This window comes from Brassica napus, chromosome C9 (assembly GCF_020379485.1).
Source record: "Brassica napus cultivar Da-Ae chromosome C9, Da-Ae, whole genome shotgun sequence".
NCBI lineage: Eukaryota > Viridiplantae > Streptophyta > Magnoliopsida > Brassicales > Brassicaceae > Brassica > Brassica napus.
The window spans coordinates 60,158,547-60,182,848 of NC_063452.1; the positions used below are offsets into that span (position 1 = coordinate 60,158,547).

At 37.6% G+C, this 24,302-nt stretch overlaps 7 protein-coding genes and 1 long non-coding RNA gene across 9 annotated transcripts; 3 read left to right on the forward strand and 5 right to left on the reverse strand.

The window, feature by feature from the left end:
* Positions 1 to 2,776: 2,776 nt before the first annotated feature.
* LOC106416054 (adenine phosphoribosyltransferase 5) lies at positions 2,777 to 4,608 on the forward strand. 2 transcript variants are annotated; one of them, XR_007329087.1, is made up of 7 exons: positions 2,777 to 2,961; positions 3,053 to 3,163; positions 3,281 to 3,373; positions 3,470 to 3,619; positions 3,717 to 3,775; positions 3,943 to 4,093; positions 4,188 to 4,608. XR_007329087.1 is itself a non-coding variant. In XM_013856887.3 (6 exons), the coding sequence occupies exons 1-6, from the start codon at positions 2,871 to 2,873 to the stop codon at positions 4,009 to 4,011; spliced, it is 573 nt and encodes a 190-aa protein (XP_013712341.1). In that variant the 5' UTR covers positions 2,777 to 2,870; the 3' UTR covers positions 4,012 to 4,181. The 2 variants fall into 2 exon arrangements, 1 of the variants encoding a protein (XP_013712341.1); XM_013856887.3 differs by lacking the exon at positions 4,188 to 4,608 and having other exon boundaries at positions 3,943 to 4,181.
* A 204-nt stretch (positions 4,609 to 4,812) lies between these two features.
* Positions 4,813 to 6,413, forward strand: LOC106416053 (vesicle-associated membrane protein 713). Its single transcript, XM_013856886.3, has 4 exons — positions 4,813 to 5,208; positions 5,417 to 5,607; positions 5,745 to 5,908; positions 6,107 to 6,413. Exons 1-4 carry the CDS (start codon positions 4,989 to 4,991, stop codon positions 6,195 to 6,197), a joined length of 666 nt encoding a protein of 221 aa, XP_013712340.1. The 5' UTR covers positions 4,813 to 4,988; the 3' UTR covers positions 6,198 to 6,413.
* On the reverse strand, positions 6,300 to 7,495 carry BNAC09G45420D. Its single transcript, XM_013856885.3, has one exon. It carries the CDS (start codon positions 7,260 to 7,262, stop codon positions 6,540 to 6,542), a length of 723 nt encoding a protein of 240 aa, XP_013712339.1. The 5' UTR covers positions 7,263 to 7,495; the 3' UTR covers positions 6,300 to 6,539.
* LOC106416051 (probable glycosyltransferase At5g11130) lies at positions 7,495 to 10,011 on the reverse strand. Its single transcript, XM_013856883.3, has 4 exons — positions 9,581 to 10,011; positions 9,246 to 9,442; positions 8,301 to 8,655; positions 7,495 to 8,229 (listed from the first exon to the last, which is right to left on the reverse strand). Exons 1-4 carry the CDS (start codon positions 9,806 to 9,808, stop codon positions 7,564 to 7,566), a joined length of 1,446 nt encoding a protein of 481 aa, XP_013712337.1. The 5' UTR covers positions 9,809 to 10,011; the 3' UTR covers positions 7,495 to 7,563.
* A 489-nt stretch (positions 10,012 to 10,500) lies between these two features.
* LOC106416055 (clathrin light chain 2-like) lies at positions 10,501 to 13,370 on the reverse strand. Its single transcript, XM_048769293.1, has one exon. The coding sequence runs from the start codon at positions 11,329 to 11,331 to the stop codon at positions 10,777 to 10,779; it is 555 nt and encodes a 184-aa protein (XP_048625250.1). The 5' UTR covers positions 11,332 to 13,370; the 3' UTR covers positions 10,501 to 10,776.
* Positions 13,371 to 13,935: 565 nt separating this feature from the next.
* LOC111209955 lies at positions 13,936 to 17,754 on the forward strand. Its single transcript, XR_002661335.2, has 2 exons — positions 13,936 to 15,639; positions 15,748 to 17,754. It is a non-coding gene; the product is annotated as an uncharacterized LOC111209955 (long non-coding RNA).
* A 375-nt stretch (positions 17,755 to 18,129) lies between these two features.
* Positions 18,130 to 19,855, reverse strand: LOC106416330 (uncharacterized serine-rich protein C215.13). Its single transcript, XM_013857190.3, has 2 exons — positions 18,578 to 19,855; positions 18,130 to 18,485 (listed from the first exon to the last, which is right to left on the reverse strand). Exon 1 carries the CDS (start codon positions 19,745 to 19,747, stop codon positions 19,067 to 19,069), a length of 681 nt encoding a protein of 226 aa, XP_013712644.1. The 5' UTR covers positions 19,748 to 19,855; the 3' UTR covers positions 18,130 to 18,485; positions 18,578 to 19,066.
* Positions 19,856 to 20,470: 615 nt separating this feature from the next.
* LOC106413080 lies at positions 20,471 to 23,022 on the reverse strand. Its single transcript, XM_048768183.1, has 3 exons — positions 21,354 to 23,022; positions 21,210 to 21,268; positions 20,471 to 21,109 (listed from the first exon to the last, which is right to left on the reverse strand). Exons 1-3 carry the CDS (start codon positions 23,020 to 23,022, stop codon positions 20,471 to 20,473), a joined length of 2,367 nt encoding a protein of 788 aa, XP_048624140.1.
* Positions 23,023 to 24,302: the final 1,280 nt, after the last annotated feature.

Consider the following 24,302-nt stretch of genomic DNA (forward strand, 5'->3'; position numbering starts at 1 on the left):
AAATTACTCAGTGAGGACGCTCAAAACCGTCCACATGCAACTCAATAATCAAACAATAACATTCAATGTTCCATTCTAACAATCTAGCATTTCCATTCTATCAACCTAGCAATTCATTTCCATTATTTCTTACTTAGTCGTTTTTCCTATTACTTATCCATTTTCATGCATCCAAAACGAACAACCTAACATCCGGTTCTATCATTCCTTTACTTTAACATGTCCTAACATTTCGACCCAAAGGTTCATCAACATGTAGCCAAACCTATGGCCGAAGCCAAACCTGCGGCCGTAACCAAACCTGCGGTCGTAGCCATACCTGCGGTCGTAGCCAAACATGCGGCCGTAGCCAAACATGCGGCCAAAGCCAAACCTGTGACCCGTCGGTCCATTATGGCACATAGCCAAACCTGCGGCCGAAGCCAACATGTGACCCGAAGGTCCATAACAGCACATAGCCAAACCTGCGGCCGAAGCCAACCTGCGACCCGAATGTCCATAACGGCACATAGCCAAACCTGCGGCCGAAGCCAACCTGCGACCCAAAGGTCCATAACGGCACATAGCCAAACCTGTGGCCGAAGCCAAACATGCGGCCGAAGCCAAACATGCGGCCGAAGCCAACCTGCGACCCGAAGGTCCATAAAGGTCGAAACCAACATACACGGCCCGAAGGCAAAACATAGATTTCCTTATTTGATTCCATTACTTAGTCATGTACTTTACTTATTTAAGTTCATTCCTCTATTTATGTTCTTTCCTTAATTAATCTGGTCCCTAGTGCATTCCTATAACGTTTTCTCCTTAGTATACCAATTTCATTCAAGATCAATTCTACGTTTATTCACATAAACATATCAATTTAAACATATCAATGATCACACACAATCTAATAAGAAAGTATCCTAAGAACACAAGAACGTTCTTCTATCCTTAAGAACCATCTTGAAGAACGAAGAACGAACTTTCCATAAATGATTCCTCTAACGCATATTTATCATCCTAACGAACCAACTATAACAAAGATATTAATTATTAAGCTGCCACGAATCACACCCTCACCTTAGCTGGATCTCTAGGATTCGAAGACTCTGAACTTCCTTGCGTTTTCTGGTGAAGAACTCTTTAGCTCCTCCTCATTCGATCCCTCTTCTCAAACTTCTCTCTCTACAAACTCGTTCTTGCTCTGACTTCTCTGTAAATCTAGTTTTCTTGGTTGTGTAAAAAAATGAGAGCTCAAAGGGTCCTTATATAGGAATTTTTAAGCTTTCTCACCAAGCCGGACACTTAATGTCAGTTTCCTTATTTGGCTTGGTCAAAAATCACCATCAGTGGCATGATCTGATTCTTTCCTTAGATTACTCCTGCCGATCCGACTTTCCTTTTGTATTATCCTGCAATTGTGGCTAGTCAAACTTTCTTAATTTGGAACCCCCATTATCCAACAGTCGAACATTCTTTAACTGGTCTTGCGGTCTTGATTTCTCCGTATGTTTGCTCTGATTGTTCCATGATCGGTTTACCATCGCTCGACCCATTCTGAATATTTCCCATGGATTCATTGAAGATCCGGTACTTATTTAAAAATACATTTATTCTTGCAATCTTCACGAATATAAGTGTCACCACACTTAGAAAAATAGACTCCTTATTGATTTAAACTTCTCACAATTTATTTTCTTCGAATTTAAAAATATTCCGGGAACGGGTCATTACAGAGAATATCGAATCTCTCTCTCAATTATAGGTCTTTTGTTCAAGACTCTTCTTTTCTTTATCAACGTTCAAGACTCTAGAGTGAGAGAGAAAGAAAGACAAAAAGCCAAAAATTCTCTCGAAGATCAATAAGATTTTTTTTTCACCTTTGGATTCTCTCCCTCTCTTTAATACTACTACCACTACTTGGCACTTGCTACTAGCCCTTGTGATTATTGCGGTTCATAAATTCTGTGTGCCTACTCAGTTCGTGCGTGGGATACACACACTCCAATCTCTTTCTGCTCTCTATAAAAAAAAAATTTAATGCTCTCTCACAACTACTTTCTTCTACAAGTGGCGGTGAACAGAAAAAGACAGAGTCACATATAGAGAGATATGATCTGATCTCATTTCATTTCATTTTCCTTCTTTTGCGAGGGAAATTTAATACCCTTCTCCACTTTGAATTATCTCATTTACTCATCAGGAAAGATAGAGAGAAAGAGATATATAATATATGACTTATTCTTTTTTAGGTTCACCAACCAATAAAATTGTGTTATTTCATATTTGATATCTTTTAAAAAAAGAAAACAAAATATTGTCAAATTATATTATGTTTTTTAAATTAAAAGGTAAAAAAAAATATAAAAAAAATACTAATTACAAAAAAATATATTTTTAATATCGTCGGCAAAACACTAAACTCTAAATCATAATCCTAAACCCTAGATACTAAATTCTAAACCCTTGGGTAAACCCTAAACCCTTGGATAAATCCTTAACTCTAAATCAATATCACTAAACACTAAAACATAAAAGGGTTTAGGATTTAGGGTTTAGAGTTTTAGTGTTTAATGTTTTTTTATTTAGAGTTTATGATTTATCCAAGGATTTAGGATTTATCCAAGGATTTAGGATTTATCCAAAGGTTTAGGATTTACCCAAAGGATTAGGATTTAGGGTTTATGGATTAGGATTTAGGGTTTAGTAATTAGGATTTAGGGTTTAGTGTTTGCTTTCTGTAAATACTATTTTGTTTTACTTTTTTTTTATTTTTAAAAAATAATATAACTTGACAATATTTGGTTAGAGATTCAAGCTAGAGGTGAACCCAAGAATAACTTATAATATATTAATCACACGCTCTTTGACTGAAAGGTAGAGAAGCAATGTTTGCGGCGGAGAACGGGCTCAAAGGAGATCCAAGGCTTGAAGCTATATCAGCAGCTATTAGAGTTGTTCCTGATTTCCCCAAGAAAGGTCTTTGAAAACATCTTCCTCTGTTTCGTTTCATGCTCTTTTCCTGTTATTACAATTCTGTGATAGAAGTCTCTTTGTTTCTCTCGGACAGGGATTATGTTCCAGGACATAACAACGTTGTTGCTGGATCACAAGGCCTTTAAACATACAATTGATATCTTTGTTGATCGCTACAAAGACATGCATATCTCTCTTGTTGCTGGTAAAACCTCCTTTGTTTGTTTTTTTTTTTCTGTTTCTTTTTTCTATCGTCATTATTTTTTACTCAATAAAGAAAAAAAATCTATTTTCTTACATGCAAGTGCTTGTATGTGAATAGGAGTTGAAGCAAGAGGTTTCATGTTTGGTCCATCCACTGCTTTAGCCATAGGTGCAAAGTTTGTCCCTTTGCGTAAACCCGGGAAATTACCAGGTAATATTTTACATTTTTTACTTCATTATCTGTTTTTATTATTATTGTTGTTGATAGTCTATTAAGATTCTGAAAACGGCAAAAATGTAATTATAGGGAAGGTCATATCGGAGTCTTATGAGCTCGAGTATGGACATGACCGTCTAGAGATGCACGTTGGCGCCGTTGAGCCACGAGAACGCGTCATTATAATCGACGATCTTGTCGCCACCGGCGGCACACTCTCCGCCGCCATTAGCCTTATGGGTATTTATTTCTCTTTTTTTTCCTATATTCCTCAATTGATAATGAGATTTATGTTGACTTGTTATGTGACATTTGTTAACATTTTGACGTTATATAGAAAGCCAGGGCGCTGAAGTTGTGGAATGTGCTTGTGTTATCGGCTTGCCTGAAGTCAAGGTGAGTGATACTTCTTCTTACTTGGTTAAGAAGTTACCTTTGGCTTGTTTGTACTTTAGAAAAGATATGGCTTAGTGATAGAGTTGGATATGTGATTTGGTTTAGGATTATGGTCTCAATTGAAATTTACTCGTTAAGCTAATTGTAAATTTTTTGAATTGTGATAGGGACAACACAAGCTGAAAGGGAAGCCGCTCTATGTGCTGGTGGAGCCTAGTGGATTAGATGAATTCTGATTATAGGATACAACCCGGTTAATTCCGGTTCAGCTTTTTGTCCTCATGCAGAGACAGAGTTCATGTTCTTTAAAAATTCAGGGTTTCTCTTTCCCTTTTTATTACCCTGTAGATTTTTAAACTTTGTTGTTTGTGTTAACGTATGAGTTATGACAATGTGTACTTTTCCACTGCAGCGGTTGGTAAAACCGGGAAACAGAAACCTCTTAACATCGCTGGTTTGGTGGATCACTAATTAACCTTACCCTAATCAAATTTATATCGAGGATCAATCATAAAAGAAGCCTATAAAACACTTTCCTAATTTCATGCGTGAAACCTGCAAAGTACTAGTAGTGGTGGGGGTCTACTAAAGTTATTACTGCTTTTAGAGCTCTGGAAAGAAGTTGGTTGGTATTCTACGACAAAATACTATTCATCACTGCAGTTGTATAGTTCCAAATATTATATATATATATATTTATAATTTGAACTCAATATTAAAACAGAAGTGTGTTTGTCTGTTTTTGAAACCACTATGATTTGGTCACTGCGTTCATACAATCATACTTGTTTTATTTTCTTAAAATACAATTTCATTATTTCATAGTTTGCACTTTTCAACAATTGAGTACCGTATTTATATTAAAAAAACCATGAAATATCAACTGTGGAAAGAAATATGTTAATTAAAAAAATAATAATAATGGGCCGTTTAAGATAGTAATTAGAATTGGGCTACAAGCCCAAGAAGTTTTAGAATGGGGCCAGACACGTTGTTGCGCCTAAAAATATTCAAAATTCAAAAAAGTGGTCACTGTAAGCGGGCTTCAGATAAGACTTTTATTAGCTAATAGCCAAGGACGGAGGAGATACTTTGATTTGCGAGTCGGTGTTGAACCATTCTGAGATTTCGCAGTCGAATTGATCAGTTTGTGGCTAGAGAGATTGTGTTAGTCTTCTTCGTTGTACTCAAGATCTGAGGTTTCTATAACTTGATGGCGATCTTATATGCGCTGGTGGCTCGTGGATCGGTGGTGTTATCGGAGTTTAGCGCCACTTCCACCAACGCGAGCTCAATCGCCAAGCAGATTTTGGAGAAGCTGCCTGGCGAAGATGTGGATAGCCACGTGTCTTACTCTCAGGATCGGTACGTCTTCCACGTCAAGCGTACCGATGGTCTCACCGTTCTCTGTATGGCCGATGAAGCCACCGGAAGTAAAGCCCAATCTTCTCTCCCCCAATTCTCAGCTTTCATTTGATAATTTTTGTTTTCGATTTATTTGGTTAGGGATTTGGAAGCTAATAATCTTTGATTTTTGTTTGTGTATGAGAGTTTGCTTTGGTTCTAGTGATTTCATTATGATCTTTGAACTGTGAATGAACTTTTGCTGTGAACGAGCTTTAACTTGTATATATGCGCCAGGGAGTGTTCCGTTTGCGTTTCTGGAAGAGATTCATCAGAGGTTTGTGAGAACATACGGCCGTGCGATCCACTCTGCTCAAGCTTACTCCATGAACGATGCGTTTTCAAGGGTTTTGAGTCAGCAGATGGAATACTATTCCAACGATCCTAACGCTGACAGGGTTAGCAGAATCAAAGGTGAAATGACTCAGGTACAGTTTGCTTATAATAATTGATATGACATCAGATAGTTTTTAATTTGTTTCATCTGTTTATCTTGACTAGGTACTATATAGTCTTTCTTTGGCATTTTTATTATTTTTCTGCTTGCGTTTGTTTTCGTTTTCAGGTTAGGAACGTGATGATTGAGAATATCGATAAAGTCTTGGATAGAGGGGAGCGTCTGGAGTTGCTGGTGGATAAAACCGCAAACATGCAAGGGAACACTTTTCGCTTCAGGAAGCAAGCTCGCCGTTTCAGAAGCGTCATGTGGTGGAGAAATGTCAAGCTTACGTAAGTTCCCATTTCGAGAAACCTTATTAACAGTTTCTTGCTACAACTCCTTTAAATGGTTTTCTGAAGAGTTGGTGGTCATTTAATATTTTTTTTTTTGTTTGAAATAGATTTTACTATAATTTTACATTGTTTTTAGAGATTTTCTTGTTGTTGATTCTCTTGGCTCATGAGCTTGTTTTTTCTTTTCTTCTACAGGATTGCACTGATACTTGTACTCGCAGTGGTTGTATACATCGCCATGGCCTTTGTTTGCCACGGGCCAAGTCTTCCTTCTTGTTTCAAGTAAGAATACATTCTCTTCTCACCTTTCCCTTCTTGGGAATTCATCAGGCTCTGCTTTGATTTTGTAATCTGTGATAATGCATTTTGTAAAATGTGTGTGTTTTTGTGCTTTTTCATGTATCTGTTATGTGCTTTGATGTTTATTTTAAAATGTTATTTTTCACTGTGAATGTTCAATTGTTCATTCATCTTTGTTTCCAATGCAATATATGCTGTGATATATGATACATAAGGGTGGGATATAAAACGGCTAAGTTATAGCATTTGCTAGATGATTTGTTAATATTTGTTCAAATTTCTAATCATGTGATCTATGTAATCATAGAAGTTCTTGACATTAGATGCTTCACAAAATGTCTGTAAAAACAGATTGACCCTGAAACTTCTCGACTTTAGATCTCAGAAATTCGAATCTCTTATCAAGACACGACCGCTTCATCTCCAAAGACCCCAGTTTCCCTGTTGTCTTCATCAATCTCTCCCGAAACTCCCTCATCTCTTTTTCCTTGTCTGCAAGCTTCTTCAAACTAAACTCCATTTCTTGCTTGGCAAGAACCAAGCCTTGCTCGCACGCCTCTTTCTCTCTAGCTACCGTATTGCGTCTTTTTATAAACCTGGTTGCTTCAACAACCTCCTCAAGCACAGACCGGAACCAACTTACTCGGATCTTTGCCGTCTCTATGTCCTTAACGATCGCTAGAATCTCACCGGCTCGTGATTCAGTCAGCCGATGCAGAGGCGTTGACTGGAGTTCAAGAACAACCTCGGCTAAAGTCTCGAGATGGTATGTCCGTGTGGAGAGAGACTGGAGCTTGGAACCTGATGCGATGTCACCATACTTATCGAAAATGCTCTGAAGAGTGGAGGAAAGACTAGCTTTGACTTTGTATTCTCCAACAGAGACAACGCCAGACGAATCAAAGGTTTTGATGGCAAGAGACTTGTTCAGTGGAGACCGAAGAAGCTCAGGGTAAAGTAGAACAGAGTCTTGATCGAACCCATTATAAACAAAACATGTTCTATTCCAAAGAGGAACAGAATGTAGAGAGATCTCTGAACATAAACTCATCTTTGTCACGTAGATTAGTTAGAAAAGAAGAGAGCTCGAGAACAATATGTTCTCTTCCTCTCTCTCTCTCCCTTTTTATAAAGACGTTTCCATAACAATATTTTATTGCTTTTAGGAGTTTGCAACGATAATGCTGACTTTGACTCGATAAAACTCATCACTATGTCGCGTTCTTGACTTTGTCAACCTTCTCTAAATATAAAATGCAACACGAGAAGAAGTCAGTCTTAAATATTTAATAGAACTTGTCAACTTGATATGTGTATTCATCTACCAAAGAGTATAACACTATATAGTATCACTATGAAAGAGGAATACGAACATTAAGCCTACGTAACCAAATAGAATGCATAATCATATGCAACATATCATACGCCTTCGATGGTCTATTCACCACAAAGTGTTTCCTAACCTCAAGAACTCTCCTCTGCATCTCCAAGTACTCTTCCTCCGATACCGCTTCCAAAATCTTCTTAATCTCAGGTATCTTCTCTACAGAAACATGAACTGAGAACGTCTTCCAGTTCAACACGTCGCTAAACGGGAGAACGTAAGAATCAGCTATGATGACCGGAACGCAACCAGAGTAAAGAGCCTCCACGATTCTCGGACTCGCCACTTCCCAACCGCTAGGACACAGACAAAACTTCGCTTGGTCCATAAGTTTCGTGTAGTTCATGGATTTGGGGAGATACTCGTAGACAAGTACGTCCTTGTCCTTTCCTTTCCAGTGTTTGAAAAGTACTTTCCGTACTTCTCCGTGAGAGCCTCCGGCGAAAAACGCCAAGTGTTTCCGGTTATGAGGTGGTTCTCCGTTGTGTGTAAGCCCTAGTTTGCCGTATTTAATCTTGATCTCAGGCAAAGAAACGTCTCTTATCGGTTTGAATCCTTCAGATGCGTTCGCGTTGCAGAGAGCTCTGATGAAATGCTTGTATAGTTCTGGATCTACCGCTGTAACATCAGGTGCCTTGACCGACAAGGAATGTTAGGGTTAGGTTTTTTTAAACAGTTTAAAAGAAATGTGTGACTACTACTCACCCAATCGTGGCACGAGAGGAAGAAATGGTCAGCACCGCGACTTCGGTTCCAGTGAGGGTAACGGTCAGAGACGAGAGAGATGTAGTCTTTGACAATGTTTTGGAGACGGTCACGTGAATAGGTGATGTAAGGCCTATAGACAAATCGTATGATATTGACGATCCCTACAGGGATGTAGAACACGGTGGCTTCCTCCGGTGAAGCTGCGGCGAAGCGGCTTTTTCCGTTCTCGATCTCGTCCATGAAGTGGCCTTCGATAGCGTAAATGTCGTTGAGAGGACCTTTGTGAAACAGAGGAGCCTCTCCTTCTCTATATGTCCATATCTTAAATCTCTTCTCCATCTCTCTATGGCTCCTGTAAAGAAATAATTAAAAAAAAAACATTACATATGCATAACTATATATTATATCTATAAATGGAGAGTATAGTGTAAGACTTTTGACACTTTTTAAACATAAAAGTAAGAAAAAAGTGAATGATTATGTTTGCAAAGGTCCAACTATTGAGAGATTGAGAGAAAAGGTATGGAGTGAACTAAAAGCTAAAACTACACTTTAAGTATTAAACAAAATTGGAAACTCCAGTATTGCACAGGTTACTTAAGATGGAAAGTCATATAGAACTTTGATGCTGACACATACTATTTTTAGGAACGGTGATTTAGAGTAAAGTTCTTGGCGAAAACAAAAAGGAAGAGAGTACATATATCTATTGAGCACCTACTTGTTATCTACATATATTTATTAAATCTCCACTATTTATTAAGCCAAACTAATTCGAATCTAACAAGGGAAATGCCTAGTGATCAAACTACACAATGTTGTTAAAATAAAAAAATGTAAACTAATTTATATATTCTTCATAACATAATTTACTTAAACCTAATTAGAAATATATAGAGAGAGAAAGACGAAGCAAAAATAGGAGAAAGAAAAGGTCTTAACTGATGAAAAGTAAAAGCGTTGAGATAGATAGATCCATTTGATGCGAATCCCGAATCCGAACCATTCCTCCGATCACGACGACGATGGAGATCCACTTCTCCGGCTTTCTTTATGGCGGCTCTAGCCATCGCCAAACCTTCTTCGATTCTCTCCGCCGCTTCATCGACTTGTTCGACCACCGTACCTTCTGACGAAGACTGTTTCATTATAAAACAACATAAATAAAAAAAAATGAATTGAAAATCTCGTAGCTAAAATAGCTAACCCTAAAAGACAAAACACAAGAAAATAAAAAGAAACTAAATAACAAAACAAGAAGAAGAGTTTGAAAGTACGTTGTTGAGAGCGGTGAGACATGACGAAGAAGAACGTAAAGGAAAGAATCTGAAGTAAGAGAGAACTGATTCAGGAGAAGACGGAGAGGAGACGGAGAGATGACACGAAGGATCGTCGTCGACGACGGATGAGAGAAATCCGCTACGGTGGTTAAGTGAGTAGAAGAAGAGGATGATGACGAGTAATGGATATAACACAAACGGCGTCGTACAAGTGAGATCCGCCATTAGTTAGTAACTTATATCCTCTTCCTGATCTACTACTTCGAGGCGTGATTAGGAATCTATAGTCTAATATAATTATGGTTTGTTTTGATTTAACAGAAGAAAGAAGAACTGGTCAAGAAGAAAGGATCGATGGATGTTAATTAGGGTTGTGTGTTTGTTTTGGTTCTCTCAGGTTTATTACTCTTTTGTTTTATTTACTTCCCTATACTGAACTATTTATATGTGTGTTACTGATTGGCGTATTATCCGGTTTCAGATTTTTTTGGTTAACAAATTCAATTAATATTATTGTTTTTGGTCAATGCATGCCATTCAAGTAATTAAACGTGACTCTCTTTGTGGTTTTCTTTTTTTTTTGGCACGGTTTAGGTTGGAAGTGGTTCGATCGGTTCTCAAACAAAATATATTTTGCTTTTTATTCGTTTTTTATTGCTTTGAAGATTAACTTAGATTTACGTTATGGTACTTATCAACACATAGAAATAATTATATTAAAAACATAGATTACATTCAACGCAAATTTATCGATTTGGTTCAGATTTGTTAGGTATAATTGGGCATTATTCCTCAATAAAATTTTAAAATATTCCTGTTTTATATGTAAGAGCTATACGATTCATCAGTAATAGTACGATGTCTATATTTTAGCGAAAACAAATTTTCATTGTGCTATTTGCGATAATACTCAAATTTTGAAAAATCCCTAAAAGGCCAAAAACGCAATCTACACGAGTATCTCTCAATTCAGTCAAAATTTACAATATATTAACAAAATAAGTGTATGCTTTTCTTTAATTTTTTTATTTAACCACTTCTTAATGATTTCTGATTTGAGTTCAAACATGAATGCTATCAAGTATCATCCAACATGACACAACTATGTTAATAACAACACACACATATGTGCCCTTACAATAATATCTCAGCTGTATATATAACACACAAGTATGAAAAGCAAAGATGGCTTATTAAGCAGCAACAACAGCCTCGGTGGGCTTGGTTTGAACATTCTTTGGGTGCTGTTTGAGCTTCAGCAATATCTGTCTCATTCTTGAGAGATGGGTTGGCTTGCTAGGCTTTGGACCTTGAATCACAGAGATTGAAGCCTTCTTGGGACCAGACTCCATCTCTATAGTTGGAACCTCTTTAGGAACTAGCTCTGCTATTGCCTTCCAGTAGTTCTTGCTGGCTTCCGCGTACAACTTCTCCTGGGTCTCCACGTACATCTTTTCTTTCTCCCTGTTAGCTGCTTTGTTATTTTCACAAGTTAGCTCTCTCTTCTTATGAAACTCCTCTTTGAATTGATTAGCTTGCTCAATTATTTGGTTCCACAACTCCTTTTCTCTCTTCTCCTTCTCCTCAAGTTGAATTGCATTCTGTCTTCTCCATTCTCTGAGAGCAGTTCCCTCATCAGACTCCATCTCCGACGGCGGTGGCAAGATAGGACCGTCGTGACCACCGTTGGATCCGAAGAAGCCGTCTCCGTTAGAGTAACTGCCGTACACAGACATCTCCGAGAACATGATAACAACTTTTGTGTTTCAGACCTAACAGTAAGAAAGACGAATCTGTGTCTCTTCAATATATATAGCAAAACCTTTAGCAAAAATATAAGGAAAATTACTATTATAAAAATGCTAATTCAGTTATTTCCTATTCTTATTTAATAAGATGATTTCCTTTTAATTTCATTGATCATGTGTATGTATCACACGTGACTAATAAAACTCTTTTTCTTTTTACGCAGGTTGGCTCCACCATTTCAACCCCTAGATTCTTAATCATCTTCCTCAATTGTTCCTCTTCATTCTTAGCCAAATGAGACAAGATTATTCCAACAGTCAAATGTCATTATCACTCTCCCTATTTTATATTTGCAGACTCATACATAAACTATGTTAATTAGTTTAATTAACATTTATCTTACCTTGCCAAACTGTCATCGTCCCAGGGGAGTCACTGAACACAGCGAGTTGAAACACATGTTTTGGACCCCCAAATCTTCTGAGCTCCCATTTAAAAAAAAATATTTATTAAATATTTTTAAAGTTTTATGGTACAGAAAAAGGTTGCCGAATGAAGTTAGAAACTTGTCCTAACAAAAATATCGTCATTTCGATGGGAGCTAATAGAAAAAAATATTAGTTTTGACCACCAAAATTTGAATTTCTTCTCATTTCAAAATTTGTATGTTTATGTATGAGCCTCCATTTTTTTTTTGCTTGTGGCCTCAGTTAGTACAGGACCGCCCCTGCCCATATGTCAAGAATCAATAGAGAATGCAAAACATCTTCCACCACAAAATCAAATGTCTCGTTCCAAACCGGAAGTAGATCTGCTTTTCCCTTGTCTTGGATTTCGTTTACGATTTCATGCTAACCACAAATGGATCTTCTTTTCTCATGAAATCTTCAGCCGGTAAGTCTTCAAAAGCCACCACTCTCACAAACAACACTTCTCTCACAAATCATAATCACACTATTTTCCTTCGGGATGATTTGCCACCTTTTTATATCCGTCAGCGAGAAGTTTTGGTTAAACGGGTTCTTGAATCCGCTTTCTTTTGCCTAATGGACAATATAGGACCAGTTGCAGCTACTATATCACCACATAATTATATCTTTTCAAATTAATTATTAATACTAGTAAATAAGATGTTATTCGGAAAAAATGTTAAGAGGTTTGATCCCACCTTGTATGCAAGGATAAGAGGAACGTATATATCTCATGCTTTCAAACTTTTGTAATCTTATTAGGCCAAAACTTGTATAGGCTTCTGGATGGGCCGGCCCAATACTTAAACCATAGACTAATTCCTTAGGCTCATGCTTTTTTTTTTGTTCCAATTATATTTTGATACGTGAGCTCATTTTGCGACTTGTCAAGTAGTATATTGGTCCTTAATTGTAATTTAATAAAAAGTTGTACTTCGAAACGTAAAGATTGATTGTCGTTATCAGAGCCTGGGGTGGAGCAATTCACAATTTCATGGACGTACGCAATATATTTTGTCATGACTCTAAGTTCAACTCTTTTCTGACGTTTTAACCTCACTTTTCGCAATCTAACTACTACACTTCTTCGTTCCTCAACTTCTATTTTTCCGGCGGGAGCTCACAATAGAGTCCAATTGACATTGAACATGTGAACGTTGCCGTTTTCTACTTCGATTTTATTTTGTATATTCTCTATTATGAGTGGTTGTAAGATTATCTACGAATATGAAGACATTGATAAAAACAACAAGTATCTTGTTTTGTTTGATAAAGTGTGTGTGGATGGACCGATTTGAATTATACAGAATACAGAATCATGAACTCACAAAAAGAATGTGAACGAGATTTAGAATAGAGAAAAATAAAGTGAAAATGCCAAACCAGAATGGAAGAACGAAAAAAGTTGTATAAACTCTTGGTGGTTTCTCATCACGTGTAGTGTCTGTGGATCGGCTCTTCTCTAGCTAAAGCTTAATGGTTAATTACTAATCTTAATGAAACCGTGTGGGTCAGTACTCAACACTCAATTCTCGTTTCCCCCACCTCAACTGCTGACTAATTTTTTTTTTTTTTTTTTTTTTTGCGAATACTTCCTCTGTTACATTTTAATTGTCGTTTTAGACTTAGACACTTAATTTTATTAGATAAAACATTATTACTAACACCTAACCACATTTCAACCAACATAAATAAATTGAAATATAAAATCAATAAATTTCGTCATTTATTTTGAAACGAAAATTTATCGACAACTAAACCGAAACAGTAGAAATAGTTTTTTATTCTATTAAGAACAATAAAGTTATAATAAAACTTTTAAGGGATCCTTTTTGATTTGAATTAATGATTGAGATAACATAATCACTTTTTTTTGTTATTCAACACGTCGCAGTGAAAAGAATGAACATTGATCTATTAATTTACGGATATTACAAGATGAAAAACTTGTGTTTCAAAAAAAAAAATACAAGATGAAAAACTTAACTAAATTGACACTATATCACTTTAACTAGGAAAGAAGAGAGACATGACTCATGTGCCTTGCCTCTGGTATTTTATAGTCATTATTACTGAAAACGTTTGAATACAATTTATCGGATTAAAGACGACCATCATGGGTAACCGCTATCTTATAATTTTGCTATACTATATAGCTATATCACAATTACATGAGGTATTCAACAGAAAAAATGTTGAATATCTAGGTCTCCTCCATCACTGAACTGCCGTTGTTGACCAGTCCACAAGTTTTTTTTTGGAATGTGAAATTGTGAATAAACAAAATATTATCAACTTAGGATTCATCAAGACTGGATCGTTGCCAAAAGAGAAGGGATCATATGATCATATTCTGATCTTTTGCGATTATATTTAAATGAGTTGATAGCAGATCCAATATATTCTGATCTTTTGCGATTATATTTAAATAGCGAATAACACATTATAAAATCTAATATGGTCTTGGCACCAAAATTATATAAGAACTTGTTTGTTGAGCCAACTAATATTGTCCGTTCTTTAAACAACAAAATTCAAAAGAGAAGATTTTAGAAATTCAATAATCAAAAGCCAAAACGAAAAGGGGCATTTCGGAAGAAAATAGATACTTATTAGTTGTGGAAGCACCGTAGCCTAGTGGTTAAGGTTTAAAGGATCTTATACTCAGATCTAGGGTTCGAATCCCAGACTATGCAATTTATTGCAGATTACAGGAATCCAGGTTTCAAATTCTGGAGAGAGCGATTTATTAAACAATTATGCAGACTACGGAAGAAAGACTTACAAGGGATCTTCAATATGGTGCAAGTAATATCTGGCCAATCGTGGATTTTCATAGGACGGCTCAGGTGATACAGTTAGGCGTAGGTCTTTATAAGACAGTTAGTATTGTCGATTGTCAAATCGTTTATGTAATCTTTCTCATATCATAATTGTAATATCATAATAAATCAGCGTTAAAAAAAAAATACTTATTAGTCATTGATATAACATTTATTCCTTGGTCCATATTCATCTCATCTGCTTTGGTTAAAAGTCGGTTTGACCAGAGAACATAAACTCACTCACAAACGTGTCAGATGAACAAGAGCTCAACAACAACAAATTATGTGTGATTAGGGTGTCAACATTTGAGAACATAGCTTAGTGTGATATTGGCAAGAGAACATAGCTTAGTGTGATATTGGTAAAACTTACAGTAGAGGCAATGCAAATGAAATAGAAAAGGAATACTATGTTGGAGGCTTGGAGCCGGCTTAATGGTGTTATGGACTCTGGAGTAAAAAAAAAAATTAATTTCTAAACTATTATTTTTTTTTAAAACTGATATATATATATTTTTTATAATACCTGAAGTATTTTTAAAAATAAATCTGTGAAAATTAAAAAAAAAAATACTTTCATATAAAAAAATTGGACTTTTTTTATTTTTAATATAAAAATACATGTTTTAAAAAAAAAAAATCGGACTCTTATCTATTAAAAAATAAGAGGACAACAGATTTGACCCGGAACGGTCGCACCGCTTGTCCCTTATCTAAGCCGGTCCTGTGTTGGAGAAGAAAAAGAAAAGAGTATCAAGTTGTTTGTAACCTCACGCTTCGGACACAAGCAACCCTAACTTCAAGTCTTTTTTCAGGAATTTCCAATCCGCCACGCAAAACACACTAGTTTTGTCATTTTCTGACATGAACTCACTAAATGAATGTAACCCTTTTATTAATATAGTAACAGCATCTTCTGTTAAACACAATCAAATATCACGTTCCCCTGAAGAGTTATTCTGGGAAGCCGTTAAAGGACGTGCACGCCTTCGTTGGGGTCGACACATCAGAAGTAACACTTTGTATTTACTAAAAACCAAAATAAAAAATCAGCCATGCACTTTTAGATAAGGGTTCTCTCTCCTTTTTATCTGTTCCCTCTCATGTATCTTTTACACAGGGAAGATGATGAGTAGAAACCTCAGGCCGGTGGTTTTCCATCGACAGACTACCCATGGTTGGGTTTTTCTTTCGGCGTCGCACTTTTCTCTTAGTGGTCGGCCGGCTTTGACTCTGACGGTACATCAGACCTTCCGATGTTACCGTTGGCTCTTGGCTCCACGTCTTATTTTTCTTCACGGTGGTGACGGTGGCTTTTCCGGGTCTATCCCGGTTTCTGTTTGATCTTAGCTTCTTCAAACTTCTTCTGTTTCCATCGGTTCGTTGTTGGATTGGATCGACAACGTTGTTCCTTGATTGAAACTTCAAATTAAGAAGCGAGATCCTTTGGCTTTAGTTTTCTCGTGGGTCTGTTGAATTTCGTTGGAGAATCAAGTCGTCTTGATTTGATTTTTATATTTGGATGTGTGGAAATCTCACGCTGTAAACTAAGGTGTTGTTGATAATGGCATCTTCATCTCTTGATATCGTCGACGGCGAGGCACTTTGAACGGGGTCATGTTTCCGGTTTGTTTCCGGTGGGCCAGCCGATTAGAACTTCGCCGGAGATGTCTTTGTCACTGAAGTGCGGTGGTAACTCGCATGATGGGCACGTGTCCCTGTCACGCTAAAAGCAACGCGTGGAGTTCGAGTTGTTACTGACTTTGTTTGGACTTTTTTTTGGTTGCCTGGTTTATGGGCTGTTGTTGGGCCTCGTCTATGGGATTTGTCTTTCCCATGTACTGTTTGGATTTTGGTCTATGTTTAATAAGATCAACAATGTGACAAAAAAAAAATCAGCCAGCCATTATCTACATGGTGTATTGCTTAATAGTGCCGATCGATACGTATCTTGTAAATCTAATTAACTATGTATGGTATAAACACTTGCGTAAAGTTTAAAAATCTTCAAAAGATTTGTATATGGAAGATGAAATCTTAGTTGCACCATCTTAAAACAGCATCTCCCTGCTAATTATGGAAGATGATTAAATAGTTTATTTCTGGTTGCACATCACAATAAGTTTGGTTTCCAGCGCACCTAAATCCTAATAATATCGCTTTCACGCATCATCACGCCCAAGTCCTCTCTTTTTTTTTTTTTTTGTGTGGTCATAATAATTGGGAATAAAGTAATAGTAGTATATCTCTTTATATTTGTTTACGTTTTAGGAATTTTGCAAGTTAGTCGGTCGGCTTGCTATGATGTCACTATGAAATGAACCTAATTCATGATGAGAAAGATATCAATATTACTATATAAGAGTAAATATATCTACTTATCTAGTAGTATGATATCAAAAATTGAACAATATGATGGTGGCATATACTGTTACAGGTAATGAAAACGTCTACCCCCATTTTCATTCCCCTTTCTCGTCTTTTATAAAATTGAATCCCTTATTTCACCTTTCTTCATCAGTTTTTCGTACAATTTATTGCCATGCGTGCGCCTCTTAGAAGATCTAGAACACTACTAGTAATATTTATAGCCGGCTTATCTCTCATGATGTCACTCACTATAATTTGAATATATGATATTTATTTTTAACTACCATTCTTTTTTTTCTGATAAACTCTATCGGCTGATCCGGTAAACCCCGGGAGAAATGCACTTAGTGCTACAGAGTGGACTAATCCGAAAGCGTACCACACAGTCTGACCCGAGTTTGGAATATCTTCCGACTAATGCCAGGAGATAGACCAATCATCTGTTATGGTCCACCATATAAACTTCTTGGACCGAAATCCAGGTCCAGACTGGCCAAATAGCGATAATTTAGTTCCCAGAATTACAAAACAAAAATTATGACCTATCAATTATTTAAACTCCATACTCTAAATAAACAAAGATCTCACGTAAGACATAAAAAGCTATTTAACGCTCACATAAATAGTCCCCGACCCTTCTTCCCATTTTGAGAGCAGCCAAGTAGAAACAACATAAAATACTTGTCATTTAGCAAAAGCATAGGCCACAGTAACAGAATCAGGTGGTGTAGTTACAAAAGCGTATAGAATAGCATGAGATGCGTCTCAAAACATATAAAATACATAGTTGTTATCTCTTGTGCTCATGTACTGAAGCAGCGGTAGCCACTGGCCCACTGCCAATATGACATGTTCGTAGAACAGAATGTTGACATATGAGCCAGATAGCTAAACCATCTGGATGTGTGTATTTAACGAAACCCAAACGGCACAATTTAGTAGTATATCCCAAGGAAAATTGTATCGGTTTAATTAAACCAAGACATCCATCATTGAAAAGTCTGATCCAACTTCGTGGTAATCAACCCTTTTTGATTCACCACTATACGATCATCAAAAACAAAAATATTTACTGTTAGTAATGGACGTATCTTGGATGTTTAGGAATAAAATCGAGAATGATAGTGCCCGAGATCATAAAAACGTGTCTTTAAAAATTTTACGTCTTGTTTTCCCCTCTTTCAAATATTCATGTTTCATGATTATTATCATGACTCCCAACTTCTCATTATTCAAATTCATTTTCCAGCAAATCCTCTGCTAATTTTCATGTTCGGTCGTTTTCTAATTGGTCAGTCATCGTCTATCCAAAATATACTTTCTCGTTTTTTCCTGATTTTCCTCCAGTCCTTATGTGAAATATTGTCATCAATGTTCATCCAGAAAGACCATTTCGAAACCATTTTTCTATGTCACTTCTGGCTGGTTAATTTTTTTGTTCATCTTTCAATTCCATGTAACTGGGTACTAAAGTAGTTCGTACTCCACCTGCAAAATAGGAGAAAAAGGCAAAAAAACACACATCCAAAAAAGGAAAAAAAAAACAAGCAAAAACGAAATATATAAAAGAAAATACATACCTCACACGACGAACAACGCATACCTTGAAAATCAACGGAACGCACAACGGTGAACGGGACGGTCAACGAACGACGCGAACGTCGACTTCACGGGAAACGAATACACGGGAATCTGACAAACACTGCATACAAATACAATGGATATGAGACTAGATCTCACTTGTTTTATGAAAAAAAAAAAACAGAATTGACAAATTTGATTCAGATCAGTTCACATAGATTTGATTCCTAGCTAGGTTCAATTTCTCGAGTACGACATTTTTTTTTTTTTTGAGAGAGACGATAAATATGTACATCTTTCTTCACCCAACAACAAACAAAAAAATATATATGATGATCATCTTCGTTTTACAAAAACTCGATTCCAAGGTTGAGATTCTCATCCCCAATCGCCGCCGGCTATAGATTAGAGTCTTCCTTCTCCAGATCTAACGCCTGTGGTTTTCAAAAAGAGAAGAGCAAACCTGAAATCTGAAATCAAAACCAAGATCAATTACACTCGGTGGCTTTCGACATAATCGATAGCCTACTCGGACGAGGCTGATAAGCAGCCCTTCGTCTCAGATGATGCGACGAAGGCCTTATCAGAGTCGTCAAGGCTCTCCTCACCCACTCTCCTTCGACGCCACCGATCCTCACCAGCGAATTCGTCATCGCGGATCTCCTCATATTCAAACTGTTCGTCGGATACGACGACGACGCCGCGCCTTGACCGTGCGGATTCGCGACGTTTTTGTGAAGGCTGCATCGGAAAGATCCGGGATGCGTCGTCGGAGAGCACATACACCTCCTCGGGGAGGAAGAGATCTTGTGGTGGTGGTGGTGGCTGCTAGGCTGCGGCTTCTTCGTAACGGAGATGGATCTGTTGGTAGGCGAGATGGATCTGCTGTCGAGAGAGTAACGGAACGACTGCGCCATCATCGGCTGGGGGTTGTATAGGTTCACGCGAGTCGGAGACGCGGATCGGTGGTGGTTGCTGAAGAAGGATGAGGACGGAGACGAGAAGCTTGAGCTCGTAGACGAAGCGAAGGCAGAGGAGGAAGACGACGATGACGACGGGGTGGATTTGGAGTAATCGCCGCAGAATCGACCCGACGGCGATTGAGAACGGAGCACATGGCCGTTTGATTTGGTACGAGAGGATGTTGTCACCATTGTTTTTCTTTGCATTTTTAAAAAGTCAAAAGAGAGATTTAGAAGAAGTCTTCTCAAGAGGAAGAAGAAGGCTTATTATTGTGAGATTTGATTTGCTCTTTAGAAGGTCCCGGAGGGAGGTTGGTTCGGCAAACCTAGCGAGTCTCCGCAACCGAATTTATAGCAAAAGCTGACCCGATGGCATTAATTGTAAATACTTCAAAAGGTTTTGACCTTTTCCGAAATTTGGGTGATTCTATATCGGGTTAGTCAAATTTAACCATGGTTAGCTAATATTAATGGCTTTTTATTTATTTCTTTTTAGCTTTTTTTTTTGCAACTTGGCGGTTTTGCCGTTTCGAAAAGAATCGGGTTCTTTGATCCGACGGCTGAGAAGGGCGACAGTAAGGAATGCTTTTGTGGGCAGTTACAAAAGCTGCCACGTATGATGGACTAAGGAAGATGTCAGTGATAATTACGAAATGTCATTGCCCGTTGTTTTGGCAGGAGCTGGATTTACAATTCCAATGGTCTTTTTATTTGTCTTCACGATCCAATAGTTTCATAACGGTTTTCACAAAAATACATTTATACGAATATGTCCTTCTTTTTTTTTTTCCTCGAAAGTAGATATATATAAAGATGAACTAGTCACATATACAACAACAGGGATTGTAACAAACCACACAGACCCAAAACCGGATTATCAACCTTTGCGCACCAAAAAATTTAAACCATGCCATAACTAGACAATAGATGCTACACTTTCTCAGAGGAAATTATACTTGCAATCCAAAGGGGAGCACCTCTAGCAACATAAGATTGGTACCATCGATCAGTCGAAGCACTATCAGCAATGAGAAAAGCACATCTATTAAAGCTTCTTGATTCAACCTTGGTTTTCCAACATCTAAACTTGCCCAAAAAATTCTCCATCTTTTGATATATAGAAGTAAAGGACGGCCAAGCTTTTGGTCTCTCAATGACTTTCATAAGGACAGCATCCTCACCTGCAATGATAATATTGTTTACTTTATGAGCACCCATACACTCTAGTGTCCAAGCAAGAGCTTTCTCCTTTACTTCCTCAAGTGACACTATATTAATAAAAGACTTCCTGCTATGCAGAAGGGGTTCCCCATCACTGTCCCTAACGATCCTCGCAGCTCCCATCGTCTGGGCTTTCTTTAACCACTTGACTCCAAAGTTACATTTGACCCATTTAGAAGGCGGCTTTGACCAAATTCTCTTCTGAGATCTTACTAATTCCTCCTCTTTTTGTTCACCCATTTCATCCAACTGTTGAGCCAGGAACCATGCTGAAGCTTCATCATAAATATTATCAACAATCTCTACCGCCTTCTGATCTTTAGCTTCAAAAACAAATTTGTTCCTGTTCTTCCAAATTAGCCATAAGACCCATGGGTAACACCTTCTAGTTTCCACAGGGACTCTAATGTTCTTACTCATTTGAAATAGATAACTAAAATTCACAAACATGGAGTCCCTGTGAAAACCATCCTGAGGCGTAGGAAAATTCGACAAGCCCATACTTGTCTGGCCAATTCACAAGTGAACAAAACATGATTTGAAGTTTCATCTTGAATTCCACAATGCGGACATAACATATCAACTTTCATACCTCTGGTCCTCAAGTTGCTGGCTACAGGAATCACACTAGAAAGAGTTCTCCACATGAATGCTTGAATTTTTGGAGCCGTTAAAGAGTTCCAAACTTCTTCCTTCAATTTGTTTATCGAAGGCTGTATTTCAGCTTCCTGAAATTCAAACTTCAGGCCCTCTCTCATAGCTAACCAGTTCCCAGACTTGACAGAGTAGTCTCCACTTTTGTTATGTTTCCAACACCAAAAATCTTCACATCTTACTGCAGTTCGAAGCTTGGTTATTATCTCAATGTCAACAAGAAAGAAATTTTCCTCCAAAGCTTCTCTATTCCATTCCCCTGTCTCTTGGTTTAAGAGATCACCAACCTTTAAATCAAGATTAATAATCGGATTCTTCATCCAAGGATTCCATCGTCCACCAAAATCACACCACAGATCAATCCAAACTCTTAGCGATCTTCCATTTCCAATCTCCTTCCTTAGTCCTCTCTTGAGCAACGTTCTACCATGGAGAAGGCTTCTCCAACCATAGGAAGGTCTAGCTCCAATCTCAGCTTCAAGGAATTCTCTGTTCTCAAAATATCTACTCTTCAGAACACAGGCAATCAGAGAATTTGGGTTTTGAATAACTTTCCAAGCTTGATTTGCTAGCAGAGCTTGATTAAAACTCTCCAAATCTTTAAAACCCAAACCCCCAAGATCTTTTGGCAAACAGAGAGAATCCCATTTAACCCAGTGAATCTTGTTTTTTTGCTCCATCGAATTCCACCAAAAGGATGACATCGCACTTGTGAGGTTCGCTATAGTTGTTTTTGGTAATTTAAAACAACTCATAGCATACACAGGGAAAGCCAAAGCCACTGCCTTAAGGAGCACTTCTTTTCCTCCTAAAGAAAGAGATCTTGCAAACCAACCCGAAAGTCTTTTCTTCAGCTTATTCTTAATAAAAGAAAAAAGCTCCACCTTTGATCCACTGAAGCATTCAGGCAGGCCGAGATAAGTTCCTACTCCACCTTCATTATATATTCCCAAAATCTCTCTGATCTCATTTCTAACTTCTTCCTTTATCTCAGCACCAAAAGTAATAGCAGATTTTTGCAAATTTATCACTTGTCCTGTTGCTTCTCCATAAATATTCAAAACTTCTTGAATTGTTGTCGCTTGATCAATCTCTGCCTTACAAACGAACAAGCTATCATCTGCGAATAACAAATGGCTGACTGAAGGACCTTGCGAAGAGAATTTAATCCCATTTAGCCTTCCAGCATCTTCTGCCTTCTTCAAGAGATGAGACAAACCTTCAGCACATAATACAAACAAGGCTGGAGACAACGGGTCACCTTGTCTCAATCCTCTCTGAGGTACAATCAAACCATGAGGTTGATCATTGATTAACACAGCATAGGAAACTGATGAGACACAGAACATGGTTAACTCCACCCATTTCCGATGAAATCCCAACGCTAAAAGCAGTGCTCTGAGATACGCCCACTCAACTCTGTCATAAGCTTTGGACATGTCAGATTTGATAGCCATAAACTGAGAAGCAACATGTTTGAAAGTTCTCAAACCATGTACAATTTCGTGAGCTACCAAAATATTATCCGAAATGTTCCTTTCAGAGACAAAAGCAGATTGATTCGGAGACACAATCAACGGTAGCATCGGCTTGATTCTTTTGACCATGATCTTTGCAATAATTTTGTAGAAGACAGAACAAAGACTGATGGGTCTCAAATCCATCATCTTCACCGGCTTAACAATTTTTGGGATCAGACAAAGATGTGTGAAGTTTCATTCCCTATCAAAAGAACCTTGATCAAAAAACTCTTGCACCTCTTTTATCACGCATTCTCCAATCTCATTCCAAAATCTCTGAAAAAATAAGGCAGTCATACCATCAGGTCCAAGAGCACTGGAAGCTCTAATGGAAAATACTGCCTCTTTAATTTCCTCAACAGACACTAAAGTAAGAAGGTCTTCATTCATCTGATCAGTCACCTTGGGAGTAAAATCATCAAAGAAGTTCGAGAAATCAGACGGCTTAGTAGATAAGAACAGATCTTGGAAATAGCTTAACGCAATTTTTCCTTTTGCCGATTCACTCCTGTGATTCAAACCATTCTTATCTTCCAAAACATCCACACTATTCATACTTCTTGTCATCTGAACTGAGGCATGAAAGGCTTTTGTGTTCATGTCTGCACATTTTAACCATCTATCCTTGCTCCTTTGTTTCCAAAAAGATTCCTCATCTCTATTAGCTTTCACCAACTCCATTTTGAGACCAAGTACTGTAGCATGATTAGGATTGCTGCTCGATTCTTCTGATTCCAACTCATCCTGAATTTTCAGTCTTTTCCTTTTTGCATTCAGATCAAAGATTTTCTTCTAGTTACAAATCTCATTTCTACAACTTCTGATTCTGTCTGAAACCCTTAAATTCGAACACTCTCTTTGGTAACCCCAGGCTCTTGCAATATTGCCCTTAAGATTCGGTAAAGCTAGAAGAGATTTGTCGAATCTGAATCTACCTTTTCTCCCTTCATGATGATTGGAAAGCAAAACCAACACTGGCCGATGGTCAGATCCTCTCTTCTCTAAAAAATTTTGGTTAACACTTGGGTACATGGCTAACCAATCTTTGTTACCAAAACATCTGTCAAGCTTACAACGAACCCAGTGATCTCCTCTACGACCTCCCCATGTGAACGGGTCACCGTGACTTGTAGGTTCTTTCATCTTACACGCTTTCAACATATCATTAAAACTATCAAAAGTAGCATCACCTCTTGACGGACCACCGATCTTCTCATGATTTCCACAAATATCATTAAAGTCGCCCAACATACACCAAGGACCTCTTCTTTGAACACCAATTCCGGAAACCTTCTCCCAAACCCATTGTCTTTTACCTTCGTTAGGCTCACCATATATACAAGACACACAAAAAAATTCTTCACCCA

Excerpts from the sequence above, each read along its gene's own strand:
- LOC106416054 (XM_013856887.3), top strand. The coding sequence starts at position 2,871 with ATGTTTGCGGCGGAGAACGGGCTCAAAGGAGATCCAAGGCTTGAAGCT. Across the intron at positions 2,962-3,052 it reads TCCTGATTTCCCCAAGAAAG|GGATTATGTTCCAGGACATA; the intron begins GTCTTTGAAAAC and ends TCTCTCGGACAG. Across the intron at positions 3,374-3,469 it reads TAAACCCGGGAAATTACCAG|GGAAGGTCATATCGGAGTCT; the intron begins GTAATATTTTAC and ends ATGTAATTATAG.
- LOC106416053 (XM_013856886.3), top strand. The coding sequence starts at position 4,989 with ATGGCGATCTTATATGCGCTGGTGGCTCGTGGATCGGTGGTGTTATCG. Across the intron at positions 5,209-5,416 it reads GGCCGATGAAGCCACCGGAA|GGAGTGTTCCGTTTGCGTTT; the intron begins GTAAAGCCCAAT and ends TATATGCGCCAG. Across the intron at positions 5,608-5,744 it reads TCAAAGGTGAAATGACTCAG|GTTAGGAACGTGATGATTGA; the intron begins GTACAGTTTGCT and ends TTTCGTTTTCAG.
- BNAC09G45420D (XM_013856885.3), bottom strand. The coding sequence starts at position 7,262 with ATGAGTTTATGTTCAGAGATCTCTCTACATTCTGTTCCTCTTTGGAAT.
- LOC106416051 (XM_013856883.3), bottom strand. The coding sequence starts at position 9,808 with ATGGCGGATCTCACTTGTACGACGCCGTTTGTGTTATATCCATTACTC. Across the intron at positions 8,656-9,245 it reads AACGCTTTTACTTTTCATCA|GAGCCATAGAGAGATGGAGA; the intron begins GTTAAGACCTTT and ends ATTTCTTTACAG. Across the intron at positions 8,230-8,300 it reads TCCTCTCGTGCCACGATTGG|GCACCTGATGTTACAGCGGT; the intron begins GTGAGTAGTAGT and ends TTGTCGGTCAAG.
- LOC106416055 (XM_048769293.1), bottom strand. The coding sequence starts at position 11,331 with ATGTTCTCGGAGATGTCTGTGTACGGCAGTTACTCTAACGGAGACGGC.
- LOC106416330 (XM_013857190.3), bottom strand. The coding sequence starts at position 19,747 with ATGCAAAGAAAAACAATGGTGACAACATCCTCTCGTACCAAATCAAAC.
- LOC106413080 (XM_048768183.1), bottom strand. The coding sequence starts at position 23,022 with ATGGTCAAAAGAATCAAGCCGATGCTACCGTTGATTGTGTCTCCGAAT. Across the intron at positions 21,269-21,353 it reads CAGCAACTTGAGGACCAGAG|ACAAGTATGGGCTTGTCGAA; the intron begins GTATGAAAGTTG and ends TGAATTGGCCAG. Across the intron at positions 21,110-21,209 it reads GGTTTTCACAGGGACTCCAT|AACAGGAACAAATTTGTTTT; the intron begins GTTTGTGAATTT and ends CTAATTTGGAAG.